At 43.2% G+C, this 17,176-nt stretch overlaps 1 protein-coding gene across 1 annotated transcript in view; it reads left to right on the forward strand.

Annotated features, from left to right (window-relative positions):
* The window catches only part of HYDIN (HYDIN axonemal central pair apparatus protein), a 3,273,799-nt gene that overhangs the window by 735,098 nt on the left and 2,521,525 nt on the right, over positions 1-17,176 (forward strand). The window contains exon 13 of the mRNA XM_069654775.1: positions 6,131-6,198. Coding sequence (XP_069510876.1) covers positions 6,131-6,198 — 68 coding nt within the window. The remainder of the gene's footprint in view (positions 1-6,130; positions 6,199-17,176) is intronic.

The following is a 17,176-nucleotide window of genomic DNA, read 5'->3' on the forward strand; positions in this document are numbered from 1 at the left end:
TTCAGCACACGTAAAACATGTGCTTGGCAAAGCATTGCCAATAAATGCAGGGCCTGAAAACTATTGTTCCACCAACATGGCTCACTCCACTCTCTCATTCAACCCATTTCTTACAGAATTTAAGTATATCTAGTAAGCTGCTCTACTTTTTTACATTTTAACAAGGTCCTCCCCCTTCTTCGAAACAAAGTGAGTTTCTCAATGATGGTCCGACGTAGATCACTAAATGTGTGTCCATGTTGGGCAAAATACTCCATTATTCTGTTGGAGGCTGAGTTAGTCCTGACACGTGAGTGATGTTCTGACAACCTGATAGAAATGTTTCTTGTTGTTTGCCCTATTTAAATCTTATTGCATGGGCAAAATGAAGCATAAATTACATTACTGGAATTACAATTCAAATGGAATCTTAGTTCCCAATTGATGCTGTCATATGTGAGGTAATTAGTCATATTGGTCAAATCACAGGCAGAACAGTTCCCACATGGGAAATGCCCCCAAATTTGTGGGAACCCCCAAAGTTCTGGTAGAGTTGGATTGCAGGGCTCCAAATAAGTCTTGACCATTTTCTGTTTTAAATTACTCCTTCTTTTGAAAGCAAAAATACTTTTTACTTCTTAAAGTATCTTTGATAATGGACCAGTTCTTTCTAACTGCTTGTCTCAACAAATCACTGAGCACAAAAAGTTGTAACACATGTGATGTCAGTTTGTACTGTTCTTTCTCGGTTTAGTAAATGCCTGTCTCTCTGAGAGCTGTTGGCTCTTTTGTGTGTTCTTAATGATTTCTTTTAGTTTATGTCCTTTGACGGGTACCATTCCTGCGTCCGTACGTGACATCGATAATAGTTTAAATAGCACACACTGTGCACATTTATCAGCGTGTGCTTTAGATCTGTGCAGACGTTTCTGTGGCTTTATTTACAGGAGTGCAGGCCTCTTTCGAACGCAAAATGGCGAGGGAGTTTGGGAGAGCAGATTGGCTAATTTCAGATGAAAGGCAGTTTGGAACCTTGCCTGGGGTTTTTAATTGCCTTTCATCAGTTCAACACTGGACATCTGAAGCCCATCTTGCTCGGGAAAGGTTGTTCAACATAGCAGGTTGCTAAAGTATCTTGTTAAAGTGAGACTTTAGAGAGATGTTTCATATCATGGGGAAGTTGAGTTCTCAAAGTTAGATACCTCAGAGAGTACTAGACCAAATGTAAGAAACCAATAATGGTTAACAAATTCCAACTGATTTGTAGGGTGTAGTAGAATATGCATGATTCAATCTCGCACTATAAAGAAACACTGTCCTAAAGCAAGCTTAATGGAAACCTAGTGGATATATCCATTCTCAGCAAATTGAATCAGAGCTGCTGGCTCCACAGTCCCCCGTGAGCATGCAGTGTGCAACAGCCCTTTTCCTGCTACACTCCCCACACCTGGAGGATAGGGGATTGGGACAAAATAGCAAATCAGACACTGTACCGCTTGTCAGACATCTGCAAAAGAAAAGGGGTTCAGTCTTCTAGATATCCCATCAACCTTACCCAACTGTGGCTATTGTACCCGAAAACCTCTGCTAATTGCAGGGAGGCAGTTGAGTAGATGGCCCATGTTTTAACATGGTGCATGTAAGATTATTTTCTTGTGCAAATCCAGATATAGTTTCTTTGAATATAATCTTCTGGAAAGCCTTCTTAGCCTGCTGTGTCAGTCCTTCACTTTGAGAATAGTCTTGCTTAGGAAGTTCATGGAAAAAGGAAGTAAAATCTGTACTTGTACTCATAGTAGACCCATGATGATTACTTCTCCCTTCAAGTGTGATCTAAAATAAAGTATTTCTACCTCTCCTTGATTTGTCCAGAAATTGATGGGTCTTTAAATTAGTTAAGAACGTTCACTATATTCCGCACCCCCGTGGAGAAGAGAGGCAATTCTAAGATATGGAACAGTGGTCCCCCAAAGCTGCAAAACATAAGGTCTCTACTCTGCTAAATACTATGCGTTTGCTGATCTTGCCTGCAGAGTCGAACGTTCTGATTCATGAAGTGGAAGGCACATTTTAAACATCACATTTCTTCACTCCAAATAAGTCTCAATCTGGACAATATTTTTGAGTGGGCGAGCATCCCTTTCAAACAATGCTGTGGCACACCAGTGATTACTGCTTCTTGCCACATGGTAGCAGCTAGGCATATCTTCTATACAGCCTTTTCTTTCTGTATGCCCAATTTGATGAGGAACTAAATGAAGAGGCTTGCTCCAAGTTAAATCAAAACACGTTGAAAGAATTAAAGGTTTCTATAGGTGCTTTTGCCTGCTGTGTTATCTTAAATCTGGATGTGTTTCCACTGCTGTGATCTCTAAATTCTGGGTACATTTAACTGCTAAACCTAAGTATAAGCCTGGAACGCCACAGTGGGAGATCCCCTGGAAGATGGACTCGATCTTGCCAACTTCTCTTAGGGGAAAGGCAAACAAAGAGGAATGTTGCTTGACTTGTAAATAATTCGATAGCTAGTGTATTGCATGTGGATATGAGTGTGGTATATAACATTAGATACGTGCAATGTATTCCCTCCATCTTTCCTAGTTAAATCAAAAAAACGAAATTTTAAAGCGTTTTCTTTTGTTGTGTCCCACTGGTGCTTGGTTTTCTTCAGAAAACTTTTGTCACGGCCAGAAAAAATTGCAGAAGTTTATTACAGGCGCTGAGGCAGTCACTGAAAGCAGAGCCGGCCCAACATGTGAATTGCACCTTTAGGGAAAGCTGCACAAAATGGCTTGGGCATCTTCTCCCCTGACGTCAAAAGGCAAGGGTTTTGATGAAGGCACAGAGGACGGATCACAAATGAGAGTTCCCGGTTTCATACACGATTACAACCTCAGTTGACAAATTGCTCCAATGCTGCGTGTTCATAGGCCGCAGCTTTTCCATCACGCTATCCATTTTAGCTCATCACCCATTTAAAGAAAAGCAAGTACTTAGAAAACACGCAATAATCTCCATTCAGCGATGGCCTCTTCAGTTGAAGTGCTGGAAAGTGCCAGTTACCAGACTCTGCAAGTACGCGACCACCAGGCTTTCCTCAAATCTCGTGCCTCCATAGTTTAAACACAAACATAAAATAGGCAGCGTTAGACTCGAGGCTTACCATACATGCAGTAAAAGGGTTGCTGTTGGCACGGTTCATTAGCAGCACCAGCAGTGATCAAAAGCCTTCTTTCCCACGCATGCCATCAAGCCAGTGGAGTAACTTTGCTGAAAATGTTGGGGGTACAGGGTTGGGGTGGAGGGAGGGCGGGTGGCGGCTCTTGGGGATCATTTTGGCCAAATTGTTCAATAAAATTTGTCTGGTAGATTTGACTGAATTCGGTCACCACCATTAGTTCAAAGCCGAAGATACAGAACATGAAGAGCTCGAGTTGCGGGGGTGTCCCCCACTCAACATGTTCGGTATTTTTGACTTTGGCGGTTGCAGGGGTTTCCCCCGCTTCCTCAGCATTGGTGGCAGGGGACCCAACAAAAAAAAAAAGAAAAGGGGACTCTGCAGCATCCCATCCGACCCGCGTTTGGGGGACATGCGTTTGGTTTTTTGTACCAAGGTAAAAACGTATTTGCAGCAAAAATGACTACGGTCAATATCGCCGTGATTTTGTACCTCGGTCAAACAACCCAAATCCCTGAGGGATAACACTAGACCACTACACCACAAAAGCCCATTGCTGACGCTCTGTTATAACTTTCATAAGACTGGTGGCCTATCTCTGAAATTCAATTGGTCCCCCACACATCTCCAGCCAGCCTGACATCCACCCAGTGACACAACATAACATTCACAAACTTAATTCCAATAGAACATACAAACAATGCATTATTTATCATTCCTTCAGACACAAAAGTCAACACACATATGCTTACATACACACTCACTCACACACACATGCACCCAGCACCTCTATTGACATACACTGTGTGCACACAGCATTTATATGTACATCTACAATAACAGTGGCGCAACGTCTATTGAGCAGACCAGACTTTATCACTCCTTGATCCCTGAAATTTTGGGCTAAGTTGACTTGACCAAGCTGAACTATAAAGCCATGGAACAGATTCACTGGAATGTCAGCAATCCCCTTGATTTGTCTTTTCATTCAAAGGCAGAAGCCATCAGTTAATGCAGTGCAGTGGGTGACCAAGTATACTTGGTATCAATGTTTAAATGCCATATATCTCCAAACTTGGGTTCTGCACAGCACCTTATATGTGTACGTGCTGATAGATTTTTTTTCTACAAGATTCTGACTGATTCTGACTGATTAAACAAAAATTAAGATATGTTTTCCTGTGTTCAAATGGTTCCAAGCAGTGGAGTACCAAGCGGGAGAGGTGGGGGAGGGGCTGGGGGGGCAATCTGCCACCCCCATGGCTCTTTTAAGAGCCAGACCAGGACATTTGTCATTGGGACACCTCACCCGTTTGGCACATCAAAGAGGGCGCCCAACGGCAAAGGTGTCCCGCTGGCAGGACAATGTGTGCTGAGCAATTCCTGCTCAGCATGCTCATTGTCCTGGCAGCAGAACACCTTACCCGTTCCAAATGGAAGAGGTGTCCCGCTGCCAGGACAATGTCCCAAGGAGCTCTGGGCATCTGAAGGTCCTCACATTGCTCTGTATGAACAGAGCATTACAATGTGAGCGATTAGGCACTGATGGGGGGTAGGGGGGGTTCTATTAGCAGGGACTTTTGTCCCTTTAGAAATGTGAATGGGAGGGAGTGATCAGAAGTGAGAAGGGTGCATAATGTTGCATGCTTTATGAAAAAATGACTATGGCTTTAAACCCCAAAGGGGATTTGTTAGGCTCAAATTAATCGATGATGCTATTGTGACTTTGCATGCAGAATGGGGAGAATAAAACTAGCGCCATACTCCCATTGCTCATTTCACAGAATTTGCAGAGTACAGCAATTTTGGGTTACAGGTTCTCTCAGCTTGACTGTTTCCACTGTACTTGGGGAGGGCGCACCTTCCGCCAACTTCATTTTGAAATTAGGATGATGGTGCTTTAGTAGCATCTTACAAGTGGCAGGCCTAATTTTAGAGGCGTTGCAGAGCTGTGGTTTGCCGCAGAGAATGCACCATTTGTTATTGTTAGTGTGTCTTCATACCTGGGGCCTTAATGCGTACTGTGAGCTCTGCTCACCTTGTCCAAATGTGCCACGCGTCCTCACTAGGGTCAGCCCGCAGCCCAGCCCCCCAACAAACATACACAAACACAATTGAACATTATTAAAAAAAAAAAGTACCTCTGCTCTGCTTTGAAATGCTGCCTGGGCCACGTCTCATGTTACACCGACCTAACCTCTTTGCACTCACGCACCTCCAGACAGAAACCAGCAAGCTGAATGAGTTTCCTAGTTCGTGTCTCTGTGTCGCACGAACACAAAGCCGGAAAGCGATTCTCTGCGCTGCGGCTCCTGGAAGTGCTGCTGCTAGCGTGGCAGCACAGGCGCCAGGCCCTGAAACACCCAGTTCAGCACCCTGGCTGCTGACTTTGAGTCAGGCCAGCCAGGGTGAGGGACTGAGCCATGCAGGGCATCCCGGCCCTGGACGTGTTGCAGCGTGGCTTCCAGGCATCTCAGCATTATGTAATGAGACAGCGCAAGCCTTGCTGGGCACCCCAGCCGGGCTTGCGCTGTCCAATTACATAATTGACGATTGCGTCCCCCTCCCTCCAAAAGTTTGGGGGGACAATAGGCATGCCACAGAAGTTGGGGGGGACAAAAAACCTTGCCCCCCCCCCCCCCCTTTAATTACGCCCATGCATCAAGCACCTTTCACAGGTAGTACTGCTGTTTCTGGGCTATATAGGACTGGACTTCCTGGAAGAAAGGCCTTACTAGCTGGTGAGCAAAGGCCTCTTTGTTGTTGTGTGGACGCAAACCACAGATTGATAACATGTTTCGTCTGCGTGTGCATCTGGGGTGCAGAAATGGGCTTTGTGGTATTTTTCTTGTAAGCGAATGATCTCCCAAATGCCCTCTCACGTTCCCTTCATTACCATTAAAGTCGTGGGTTGTGTCAACAAAGTTTGCTGCTTTCAAAACTGTTAACCGGTCTTCTTTGTTTAATCTTTAGCGGCTGCGTTATTGGACCGACATTTCACTTCAGTGTGCCAGCCTTAAATTTTGGAGATGTTTCCTTTGGTGAGTATATTGTGTGTTGTGTTAAGTGAAAGAGGTTTTAATAAGAAACATCTTTGTGCCTTGGACTACCACAAAAGATGCTGGGTTCAATTTACTGTATTGGTCACTGTGGCTTTTCATGGTGTGATGGTTTTATTTTGAAGAACTACGGCAACATTACTTGCTTATTTACCATAAATAACATACTAGGGTAACTTTGATTTTATTTCCAAGGTCATGATGCATTGAACTTAAAACTTGGGGACGTTCAAAAGGCCCTTGTTGGGTTCCCACCTCACCACCTACAGTTCCAAAGTTGTGTTTGGGGACTCCACAGAGCCATATTCGTTTCTATTTTACCTTTCACGGGGTGATTGCTTCCATTTTTTTCTTCGCAAATGGCATATGAAGGAAGGGCCAGCAGGCTTCTCTCCTGTGCATACCACCAGCCCCGATACAAGCCCTCTGCACAAAAAAGGGACTGTATCTGCCTTGGGCACTGAACGGCTACTATGATTATAAGCGCCGAGTGCAGGGATGCAAAAGGGCAACAACTGCCTTAGTTCTTTAGCAAGTGGGGAAGGAACTTCACCTTGCCCCCATATACAGTGTTGCCCGCTTCACCCCTCCTAGCCACAAGAATCCAGAGGCAACATCAGAAAAATGGAAGACATGAGAGAGGGCCTGCACCGCAGGTAGCTTTGTTACCTTATCTCTAGCCATTGATTTATTTCAGAAAGCACTACAGAAAGCTCCAGATAGCAGTAAGATGGGTGTAGGGAGGGTCGTTTACACATCAAACTGAAATTCTCCTTTACCTAAGCAATGTTCTGAAGTGAAGGCTTAGAAGTGTATAATAAAATATCTAATCTCTTCAAGATGTGTGAATTTTGGTAACGGAGCAGTCTAACATGTCCTAAAAATACTCTGTTACAAAGTAAAAACATTTTCTTAAAATGAAAACTACCATTTGATTTCCGTGACTAACTAAGAGCCGGTGATGTTACCACGCATGTATAACCGAGCAGAGATTAAAGACTTCTCAAGTTGCCCGGGTAAATAGTGATAGGATGATAAGATGATCCAGTCCTGCCCTTTAGGCTCACATATTTCAATTTGTTACAAGGGAAACTGAGGGATTCATGTGCTGTAATTATTTCAGATGATAGAAAAATTGATAGATTTATGTGTATACTATTCATGTAGCTGCAAGAAGAATGAAAACACGGAACCCGTCGGTGTTGAATCTGTAACTATTCAAGAAATACAAACTCCTTTCTTGCGCGCTTGTTCCATAGAATTATTTATTTTAGATACTTACTAACCATTATAAAATTCAATGCTGTGACTCAAGTAATAAGAACAACAATCATAATGTATCGAGGAACGTTCCCTTTCTAAGGAACCACTAAAGCAAATATCAGGCCTACATATGTTTCACAAAGTGGGCTGTGCACAATAAGTACACCACTTGGGTGAGCTTCTTCAGGGGAAAATAGTTATATTTTCTATACATTCCATAACACTAGGTTTGAACAAAATAGTCACATTGCTGAACCAGTAAAAAGGTTAAAAGGAAAAAAGTAAATCAAAAAAGGAGGGAGAAAGAAGGAAGATCAATGGTTCTGTTTAGTGTACTCTTCGCTCAAAGATCAAAGCTATCTTTTTGCAATCATTCAGAGGTCTACATTTCGATTTAAATATTTAATGAACATTTGCTATTGTCAAAAAAGTATTTCTCATGTGTCACTTTGATGGTGTATGATTTTACACTAAAAATAGGCATACACCTTTTGGCCTTGCTAGATTGAATTATTTTGCAAAATTTAAAAATACTAAGGGGCATAATAGGAGCTCACTAATCATCTTTCAACATTCATGTCTTGGTTCGAGAATGTCTAGCGTTTTGGTGACTTTTTAAATCATTTGTTATGATACGGCTAAGATAGGTGTATCTCTCTTGATTTTCTGTTAAAACAATTTGTGTTGAGACTGAATAATGTACCTCAAATTCACATGTCTGAAGAGTAGCTATGTTTGTATCTAAAGGATTATATACATAATTAAATGGTTTGACTAACAACGAAGGGGCCTGCTGAAAGTTAAGTTCATGAACAGAGGATTTTCTTTTTAAAGTAGTTGATTCTATACGTTTAAGTTTCTCTGTTGGAGTTAGCTTTAGCGTGCACTTCACCTCCTGTATGTAGGAAAGATTTGACAGAAACTAAACGCTTTTTTGTATTTATTGACCTGTTTGTATTTTAGTTATTGCTACTTTTTCTGATACAGTCAATGTATTTAATGAAAATAAAAATAGGTGCCTCCATTTTGCAACACTTCAAGCGAAGATTTTTAGTGGACATTTAGTAACGTGCTTGAAGAGATTCCATTTCTCTGCTTGTTGGAAGTACATTCAGCAGCACTGTAACCGCATGTTTCTGGTGTTAGTCAGCTGTATTTTTAATTTATTTTATTTATTTAAACCTTTATACAAGCACACCAAGCCCATGGGCATCTAGGCGCTGGTTACAGAAGAGCAGATGACAGTTTCAAATAGGGATGGGAGAAGGGAGGTGCATGGAGGGTGGTTAAAGAGGTGGATTTTGAGTTTTTTTCCTTAAGCTCTTGTAGGATGGTTCATTTCACAGGCGAGAGAGGTCATTCCAGAAGGTGGAGGCACGGACCGTGAAGCTGGAGCCCCCTGATCTTTTAGGAATGACAAGGCAATGCTTGTGGGCCGTTCTTAAAGGTCTTGCGGGGGTATATTTTTGTGTGTGTTTTAGTTTTTGTGTGTGCTTTATGAAGGGACGTCATTGGAGAGACAGCAGTGGGCGATGGACAGGATCTTGAAGTTGATTCTTGTGGCGCCACTTTAAACTTACTTTTATGTTCGTAAGCAAAAACAAATAAAGAACTGTTTCTAGTCCGTTATATTATGCTCAATCTCGGTTATTGTTAGTGGCTATCAAGTTAAACAGTATTCTTAGTTACAAAACAATGTATTTCAGTATTAATCAAACCTTGTACACTTTACAAAACAGAATATAATACATAAATGAACATTTTTGAGAATCATACATTTTAAAATATGAAATAGGAAAATATAAACTACCTGTTATAACATTCTAAAATGCACAATATTTTCAAATGTTCACCAGGCGCCAGTCTATGTATCAGCTACCATTTTACTTTGAGTCATTGTGATATGAATTTAGCCGAGGTTAACTGCCAAAATTCGACGATGGCAAGTTATAGTCCTAGATGTTGTCCTTGAAGACACCTTAACTAGAAGGAATCGGTACAAATTGCATTCAAATTGTAGACACATGTTCTACAAACTCTTATTCTGTCATGTCACAGCTGGGCATACATATATAGGCGTTTTAAAGTTTATATCGTGTTGGGTGTTTTACATAAACAGCACTGTTGTTGAGCCCTGTTTAATCCCAATTTAGGACCAATAGCCTGTAGAGATTCCAGTGCAATAAGTCTACATGCTCTGAAGGTCTGTCATAGCAATTCTTTGGGAAAAATATAGTGTTTTTAATATTAATCAGTGCGTGCAGGATATTTTTTATTTGTTATTATTTATTAGGCAGCGACACAGCAAGGCCACAGGCTTTACGGCGCCAAAAAAATATACACAAGACTAATCTGTTACAAATAAGACATAAAAGAATATTGATTCCAGAATGCAGAGATGGCAGAAGACTGGTGCACTAGCTCAAGCGAAAAAAAAATGTCGGCGTCTGTTTAAAGATGTCCAGTGAAGCAGTGCTCCTAAGATCTGGAGGCAAAGAATTCCATAACATTGGTGCTGCAGAATAAAAATCACCTTGACCAACCAGGGTCAGTTTGGTCCTGGGAACCAGAAGTAAGTTGCAGGTGTTTGATCATACAGTCCTCCGATTAGGGAGCTTAGAAAGGCTTTCCGACAAGTACACTGGACTAATCGACATCAAAGTCTTTTCGGATAAAAATCCATAAACCAGAAATAAAAACAGTACATTACTAATAATCAACAGACTATATAAAATCAGAATATGCACATTTTAGAAGCAGTAGAAAAAAGTTCAATTTAAAAAGCAAAGGTTAGAACTTGCCCTCAAGGATCTTTTTCCTTCGATACCAGGATTTTCCGAAAAATTGCAAGCAGTTGCATGCAACTGGTATTGTTTCTGCACGCAACAGAAAGATCAAAGCAGGGTAAGCTTGAGTAAAACTTGTGAATTTGAGCAACGGGAGAATAGTATTCGTTCTGGTGTCATGGTAGAGAGGACAAAATAAAACAAAATGCAACAAATCTTCTTTTGCAGCGCTGCACCCCGGTCAAACTGTGGACTGCTCATTGCTCGCCCAGTTCTTAGTGACGTCTCTGTGCCATAAGAGGTTGAATCGGGCCCTAGTCAATGCCCAGCGTCTATTATTTTGTTATTGTGCAAAAGATAAGGTTGAATGCCGTCTGGGCCTGAAATCAACAGATGGTTCCTATTTGATTCCATCATGAGCCCAGTCATGACCCCAGTAGTTTCCCTATTGGCCAAAACTATAGAATATAAATTCTGCTTATATTTGTTATATACAGCCAGGGTTAAAAGAGCAGAGGGGCACTGCAAGCTTGGGGCATTCAGTTGTAGCAGGCACTGGTAAATGAAATTCAGCCAGGGTAGTTTACGACAAGATGAGCTCTGCTTCATGGCTTTGATAATCATGTACGTTAGGTTAGCTCTTGGGTTTGACCAAAGTGCCAACCAGTTCGAAAGTGGGGCCACGTGCCAGTCATCGCCAATGTCTGGGGTTCCCAATACAGTGTGCATAATTCAGCGCCGAGCTGGGAAGACCCAAAAGTTATTTTAGGAATGTATTCGCTATTGCTTCAGTAGACAAAGTTTTTTCGTTACCCCACAGAGCCGCACCACATCCTCCATGGCGACCCGTATTATTAGGCTGTGCAGTGCAACCAATCCTCAACAGAGGGTGCAGTATTACATTTCCAGCGTTTCATTATGTGCTTTTTAGCCACTATTGGAGAACTATAAACCCATCTTAACTTATCATTCGATATACCAGTAGTTGACAGAAATAGTCCTTACACACAAACAACTGACGTACGTGGAAAGGAAATGTCTAATAAGTCAATGTGCCGGAGGATCTCGTCCCAATAAGCCTTAACCTTATAACATGACCATAGCATATATATGTAAGGTCGTCCCTATCTGCTTTTTATAGGACCAACACATATTAGTGGGTAATCCCTTACCCACATCCTCCATTGCGACCCGCATAAGTAATTGACAGTTCTCTGATGGGTATAACACAATTTAAGGACTACTTTGTAATGGTTAGTACCCATACATATTTGTTTCCACTCATTGTCTGTAATAGTTTAGTTTAAATCAGCTTCCCAGGCCCATTCCTCATCTCAAGATAGGATTTGGCTCTGACGGAACAAGAAGCTCGTAGTTCCCAGAAGCTGATAATTGTTTAGCTATAGTTTGTTGTAATGGCGCTGGACCACTATGCAATTTTGCTTTTAGCGGTGCAAATGAGGTTATAAAAAAGATCTCATAGCTGCTGACAGTGCTGAAGCTCACAATAATGTTATTTGTATTTAAACTTCGGGAAATCAAAATCATGTAAGGTCTGTTCATTACAAACGTGTCCTTTCTGAATAGTATAGCCTGCACTAGACCCACGTTGCCATAAGAGGTATACTTCTGGGGCTGTACTGTTTCACCCTTATAATTGGGTTCACTAGTAGTAGTGTGGGGGTAAGTCAGCACTTTAGCACTAATTCTCTCTGTACTCCTGCAGAGCAGTAGCCATTTTGTCATACAGTCCTTACATGTTTGCACTTTGTGAATCATGAGTAGAAAGCTTAACACCTGGCTGATCCTACTACACAGCTGCCTCAGTAAAGAATGTCCCAATTATTTTCTGAATCCTAACAAGAAGACGGCACACCCTACTCTTCTGCTTTTCTTTCCTGTTAACAAAATCACTCAAAAATGCAGCTCAGGGCAGTCTTCTAAACTTTGAATTTCTTTCTTTCATTCAGAGGCCAATCCGACCCTGGTTGCAGCCGTGGTCTGTGCTCTATAAACTTCCAAAATTGATTGACTGACCCTGGCACATGTTCTTAAAGCGAGCCAAACCCCCAAGGCCTGCTTCATTTTTGAGCACTGTTTCCCTATGTGTAACGCCCCCCGCCTATTTCCACTGGAAGTGATGCCCAGGTAATCAAATTTCCACCCTCGGGATGATTTCACCATTACTTAGCATTTTTCACATTTTTATCCTCCTTCCTCCCCTGTTTGAACATACCATCACTGCAGACATAAAAGCAGTGTAGGTGTCAATTAGATGTTGCAGAGCAATTGGGGTGCGGGCAATCAAGACTGTGTCGTCTGCGTATGCCAATACAGGGAGGGGCAGTGCACCCATTTTAAGAAAATCGCCCATTGTCTTGACCAGTGCCTTACAAAGACCATTAATGTGGAGAGCAAACAGCACAGGGGCTACCAAACAACCTCGGCGTACTCTCGAGGCCACCTCAAAATAACCTGTGCATGTCCCTGTGCCCTGAATCTCTCACATGATTTAGTATCCTCGTGGATAATCTGTAGTACCTTTACCAATTCAACCGGACACCCCATGGACCAGAGCAACTTGCCACTGTGTAGCTCTATCAACTCTATCAAAGGCTGTGCTCAGGTCCATGAATGCCAAATAAATTGGTTCACTCCTTACAAAGATGGAGGATGCTCCAGCCAGGTACAGGTTGAGAGCTTGGTCTCCCGTCCCCAAGCCTGGCTGGAAACCATATTGTATGTGTGAAAGGATGTCGTTGTCAGAAATCCATTGTTCCAGGTGCTCCAGGACTGCACGTCCAAAGATCTTAAAGGAGATTTCCAGCAGAGAAATGGGCCTATATGACACGGGACTGCCTGGATCTCCCTTTTTGAAAATGGGGTAGATAATTGTGTTTTTCCAAGACTGTGGTTATTCCCCCAATTCAAATATGAGTTAAAACAATTAGTCAGTAATTGAGCCCACAGTTCCAATTCCTCCTTAAATAAGTCAGCAGGTATTGCATCTGTGCCAGGTGCCCAGTTGTGCAATTGCTGGCTGACTGCGGTTTGTACTTCCTTCGCAGTCAAACGGAGTGTGGAGCACTGCTCCCCATCCTCATATCTGGCTACGAGTCCCTATTCGAGACTGCCAAAAGAACTTCTTCCCACGCAAGGTTTTCTAGGCAATTCTTTCTTGAGTACAGAGCACTTTTATACTGCGCCCTTGCACTAATAACCTCTCCCCTAGTACTAGCCTTATCCCGCACAATCCCCTTCAGATTATTCTGTGCTATCCTACACGTTTCATTAAACCAGCTATGCGTGTTACCTTTTTCTGGGTTTGAAATCGTGTTGAAATAAATCTGTCAGGAAATTCCATATTTTCTGTGATGCAAGCATAATTTCCCTTGGTTCTGCGTCATGAGAGAGGATACATACAATATGGTCCAGGTTTGGTTGGGCTGCCTTAAACTGAGTAGACACTGGGTCACACTTGGCCCATTTTATCCTGTGTTTACATAGGAGGTAATATCACAGAGATCCAAATGCAGATACTTAGCTGTTAAAGTCCCAGGTTGACCCAAATTTAAGGCCAACCTCAAAGGGAAGTGGTCACTATTAATCTCATCTATGACTACAAAACCGACGATTAGGGGCCAATGTTGGATACGCATGCAAAAGTAATCAATTATGGATGTACCTTAGACACTTGCAAATGTAATCTTACCCGGTACACCCGAACATACACGTCCATTCAATGAACGGAATCCCCAGTCCACAAGCCATGTGTTCAGCCGTAAGCCCCTAGAGCACATTCTTTCATCAGACAATTGAGGGCTTGGTATCCCGTATGCAAAATCTTCACCCGGGTCCGCCAGATCAGTCGGGATTCCATTACCCAATTTAACATTAAAATCCCTTCCCAAGACCACAATCGTGTGTTCACTCAACATAGATCAGTATTCTGACTCGAAGAGTGCTTTCAGTGCCCCTAGGCAAGCCTTGTCAGAAACATGCGGGTGGTTGTAGAGGTTCACCAGGAGCCAATCCATCAGAAACACAGAAAGTACCTGAGGTTCGTGGTTCTCATTATCAGTTTCGGGTTCTGCCATTCAGGCTCACCTCAGCGCAGAGGGTCTTCACCAAACTTATGGCAGTGGTGGCAGCAAGGCTGACGAAGTAGGGGATTCACATCTACCCTTAACTAGACGACTGCTTGATATGGGCTTGTTCTCCGGAACAGTGCCATAGTCCTCTGTCGCACCTGCTACTTCCTCAACAAGCTGGGCATATCCTTGAACTTCATGAAGTCCCACTTGAGACCATCACAGAAGCTTCAATTTATTGGAGCAGTCCTGATTCAGCCTTGGGAAAAGCCTCACCACCCGATATGAGGCTCAACATCTCTTGTGGATGGTCCAAAAAATGTCAGAGTGCCCAACATCTCCTGGCATACGACTTCCTAAGGTTGCTCGGCCTCTATGCATCCTGCATTTTTCTGCTGCCAAAAGCCTCTCTGAAAATGAGATCCCTTCAGTGGGCTCTCGGATCCCAGTGGCCTCAATTCTCCGACAGAATAACCAGCCTTATTCAGGTCCTGAAAAAGATCTCCCAGGATCTCCTGTGGTGGACCAGCCCAGAGAATGTGATGAGCAGAACCCTTTTGGCAACGGTGGCCGGAGATGACAGTTGTGGCAGACACCTCCCTCACAGGATGGGGAGCACCCATGAGAGATCTTTCAATAAGCCGACACTGGTCTCAGTCTGAGTCCAGACTCCATATCAACCTTTTAGAGCTTAGGGCAATCGGACTAGCATTGATGGCCTTCCTGCCCTCCATACGGGGGAAAACTGTCCTGATAATGACGGACAACACAGTGGCTATGCAGTACCTTAACAAAAGAGGGGGCGTAGGGTCGCTGACCCTGTGCAGAGAGGCAATGCAGCTCTGGTTCTGGGCACTTAGAGAAGGAATCACTCGTCTGGCAGTTCATCTAGCTGGAGAAAAGAACACGGCGGCGGATGATTTGAGCAGACAAAGCATGATCTCCCACAAGTGGGAACTAGCTCAGGAAGTCATTTTGGAGATCTTCACCCTTTGGGGAACCCCTCATGGGATCTGTTCACGACCAGTGTCAACCAGAGGTGCAAGCTGTTCTGCTCCAGGGAATTTATGTAAAGAGGAGCTGTAGGGGGTGCCGCGTTCATGGTCGACTGACAATTTCCACTTCTGTACCCATTCCCACCAGTCCCCATCATTCTTCATGTGATCAGGAGGTTGAGGAAGTTTGAGAAAACCATGATCCTAATTGCTCCGGATTGGACCAGGAGAACATGGTACCCGGACCTTCTGGAAATGGCCATGTGCCCTTCAATTCATCTTCCCCAAAGAGAGAACCTACTCTCACAAGAGGAAGGTCGCATTGTTCGACCAAAGATCGGGACACTCAATCTTCACGCCTGGTTTCTGAAAGGGTGAGATAAGGATTGGAACCTTCCGGATTTCTTAAGGGCCTAACATATTTGTTTCCGCCTACTCCCTTTGAGCCATCATGGGACTTGAATCTAGTACGAAGATGTCTTATAGGAGCTCCTTTTGTTTCCTTACCTTTGTGTCTTTTAAGAATGCTCAGTATGAAAATGGCCTTTTTAGTAGCTATCATGTCTGCCCGTGGGGTGAGCTACAAGCCCTGTCTTCTAAACCACCTTTCACATATTTTTTCAGTTCGATCATCTTTCCTTCCGAAAGTTGTGTCGGAGTTTCACCTTCCACAACATAGTGTAGCCAACTTTTTATCCACCTCCTCATCCATCAAAAGAGGAGGAGAGACTACATTGTCTGGAATCTAAAAGGGTACTAAGTTACTACATTACACAGGCGGCAAGTGTTCGTCAAGATGTCCAGCTCTTCATTGGTTACGCTGGACAAAGATTAGTCTTGGCAGTCACAAAACAAACAATCTCTAGATGGATTGTCATGTGCATAACAGAATGTTACTCATTGCCAGGCAAAGATTCGGTTTGAGGGGCATTCCACTAGAGGGGTGATTGCTCCCTCAGCTCTGGAAAGAGGTGTGCCAATGCAAGACATTTGCAGAGCGGTCAACCTGGCCATCCCTTCATACTTTAAGTATATTTTACTGTGTAGATTCTTCATCAGGAGAGGAAGCCAAATTTGGCAAAGCCATCCTCCACAATATAAACAAATAAGCACATTCTTGGCACCTACCTCCTACAACAAACTGCTCTGGGAGTCTATCAAAGATGAGGAATGCGTGGGAGGACACACTCCATTCATAGAACAAGTTACCTACCTGAGGTAACATTCTTTCGACTGGATGTTCCTCCCATGTATTCCTCGTTGCCCTCCCATCCACCCCCTCTTGCTTGCCTAGGATTTCTGTGTCTCACACATTCCTTTCTCACAACGTAAAGATTGTCTCCTCCTATGACACAGCAAGCAATTTAAAGGCGGAAAAAACTAGAACTGAAGTAACGGTCAGCGCATGGGCTTCATATACCAGCGTCGAAGACCAGGACTCTACACTGGACGACCCTCTACCCTATGAAAAAAGAAAAAAATATTTCAAAGCGGGCTGCAGGCAGACGTGGATATATCAAAGATGAGGAATACGTGGGAGGAACATCCAATCGAAAGAACGTTACCACGGACAAGTAACTTGTTCATCTCCTTGCTCATTTTGCTGCCTCTAAACACTAGCAATCACTATTGCTGTCTATCTGAATTGTAGACTTCCGACCCCTTCTAACTAGGCTAGGTTATACTCTATTGCCTGCACATGCATGTATTAATGACTCTGTGACGGCGATTGGCTATGCAGTGAAATTGCATTCTGGTGAATAAAATGTTTGGATTTGGGTTTGGGTTTTATATAGCGTAAACCTAGGTAAGAAGTAACAGGATG

This window comes from Ambystoma mexicanum, chromosome 1p, assembly GCF_040938575.1.
Source record: "Ambystoma mexicanum isolate Mex_15411 chromosome 1p, UKY_AmexF1_1, whole genome shotgun sequence".
In the NCBI taxonomy this organism is placed as follows: Eukaryota; Metazoa; Chordata; class Amphibia; order Caudata; family Ambystomatidae; genus Ambystoma; species Ambystoma mexicanum.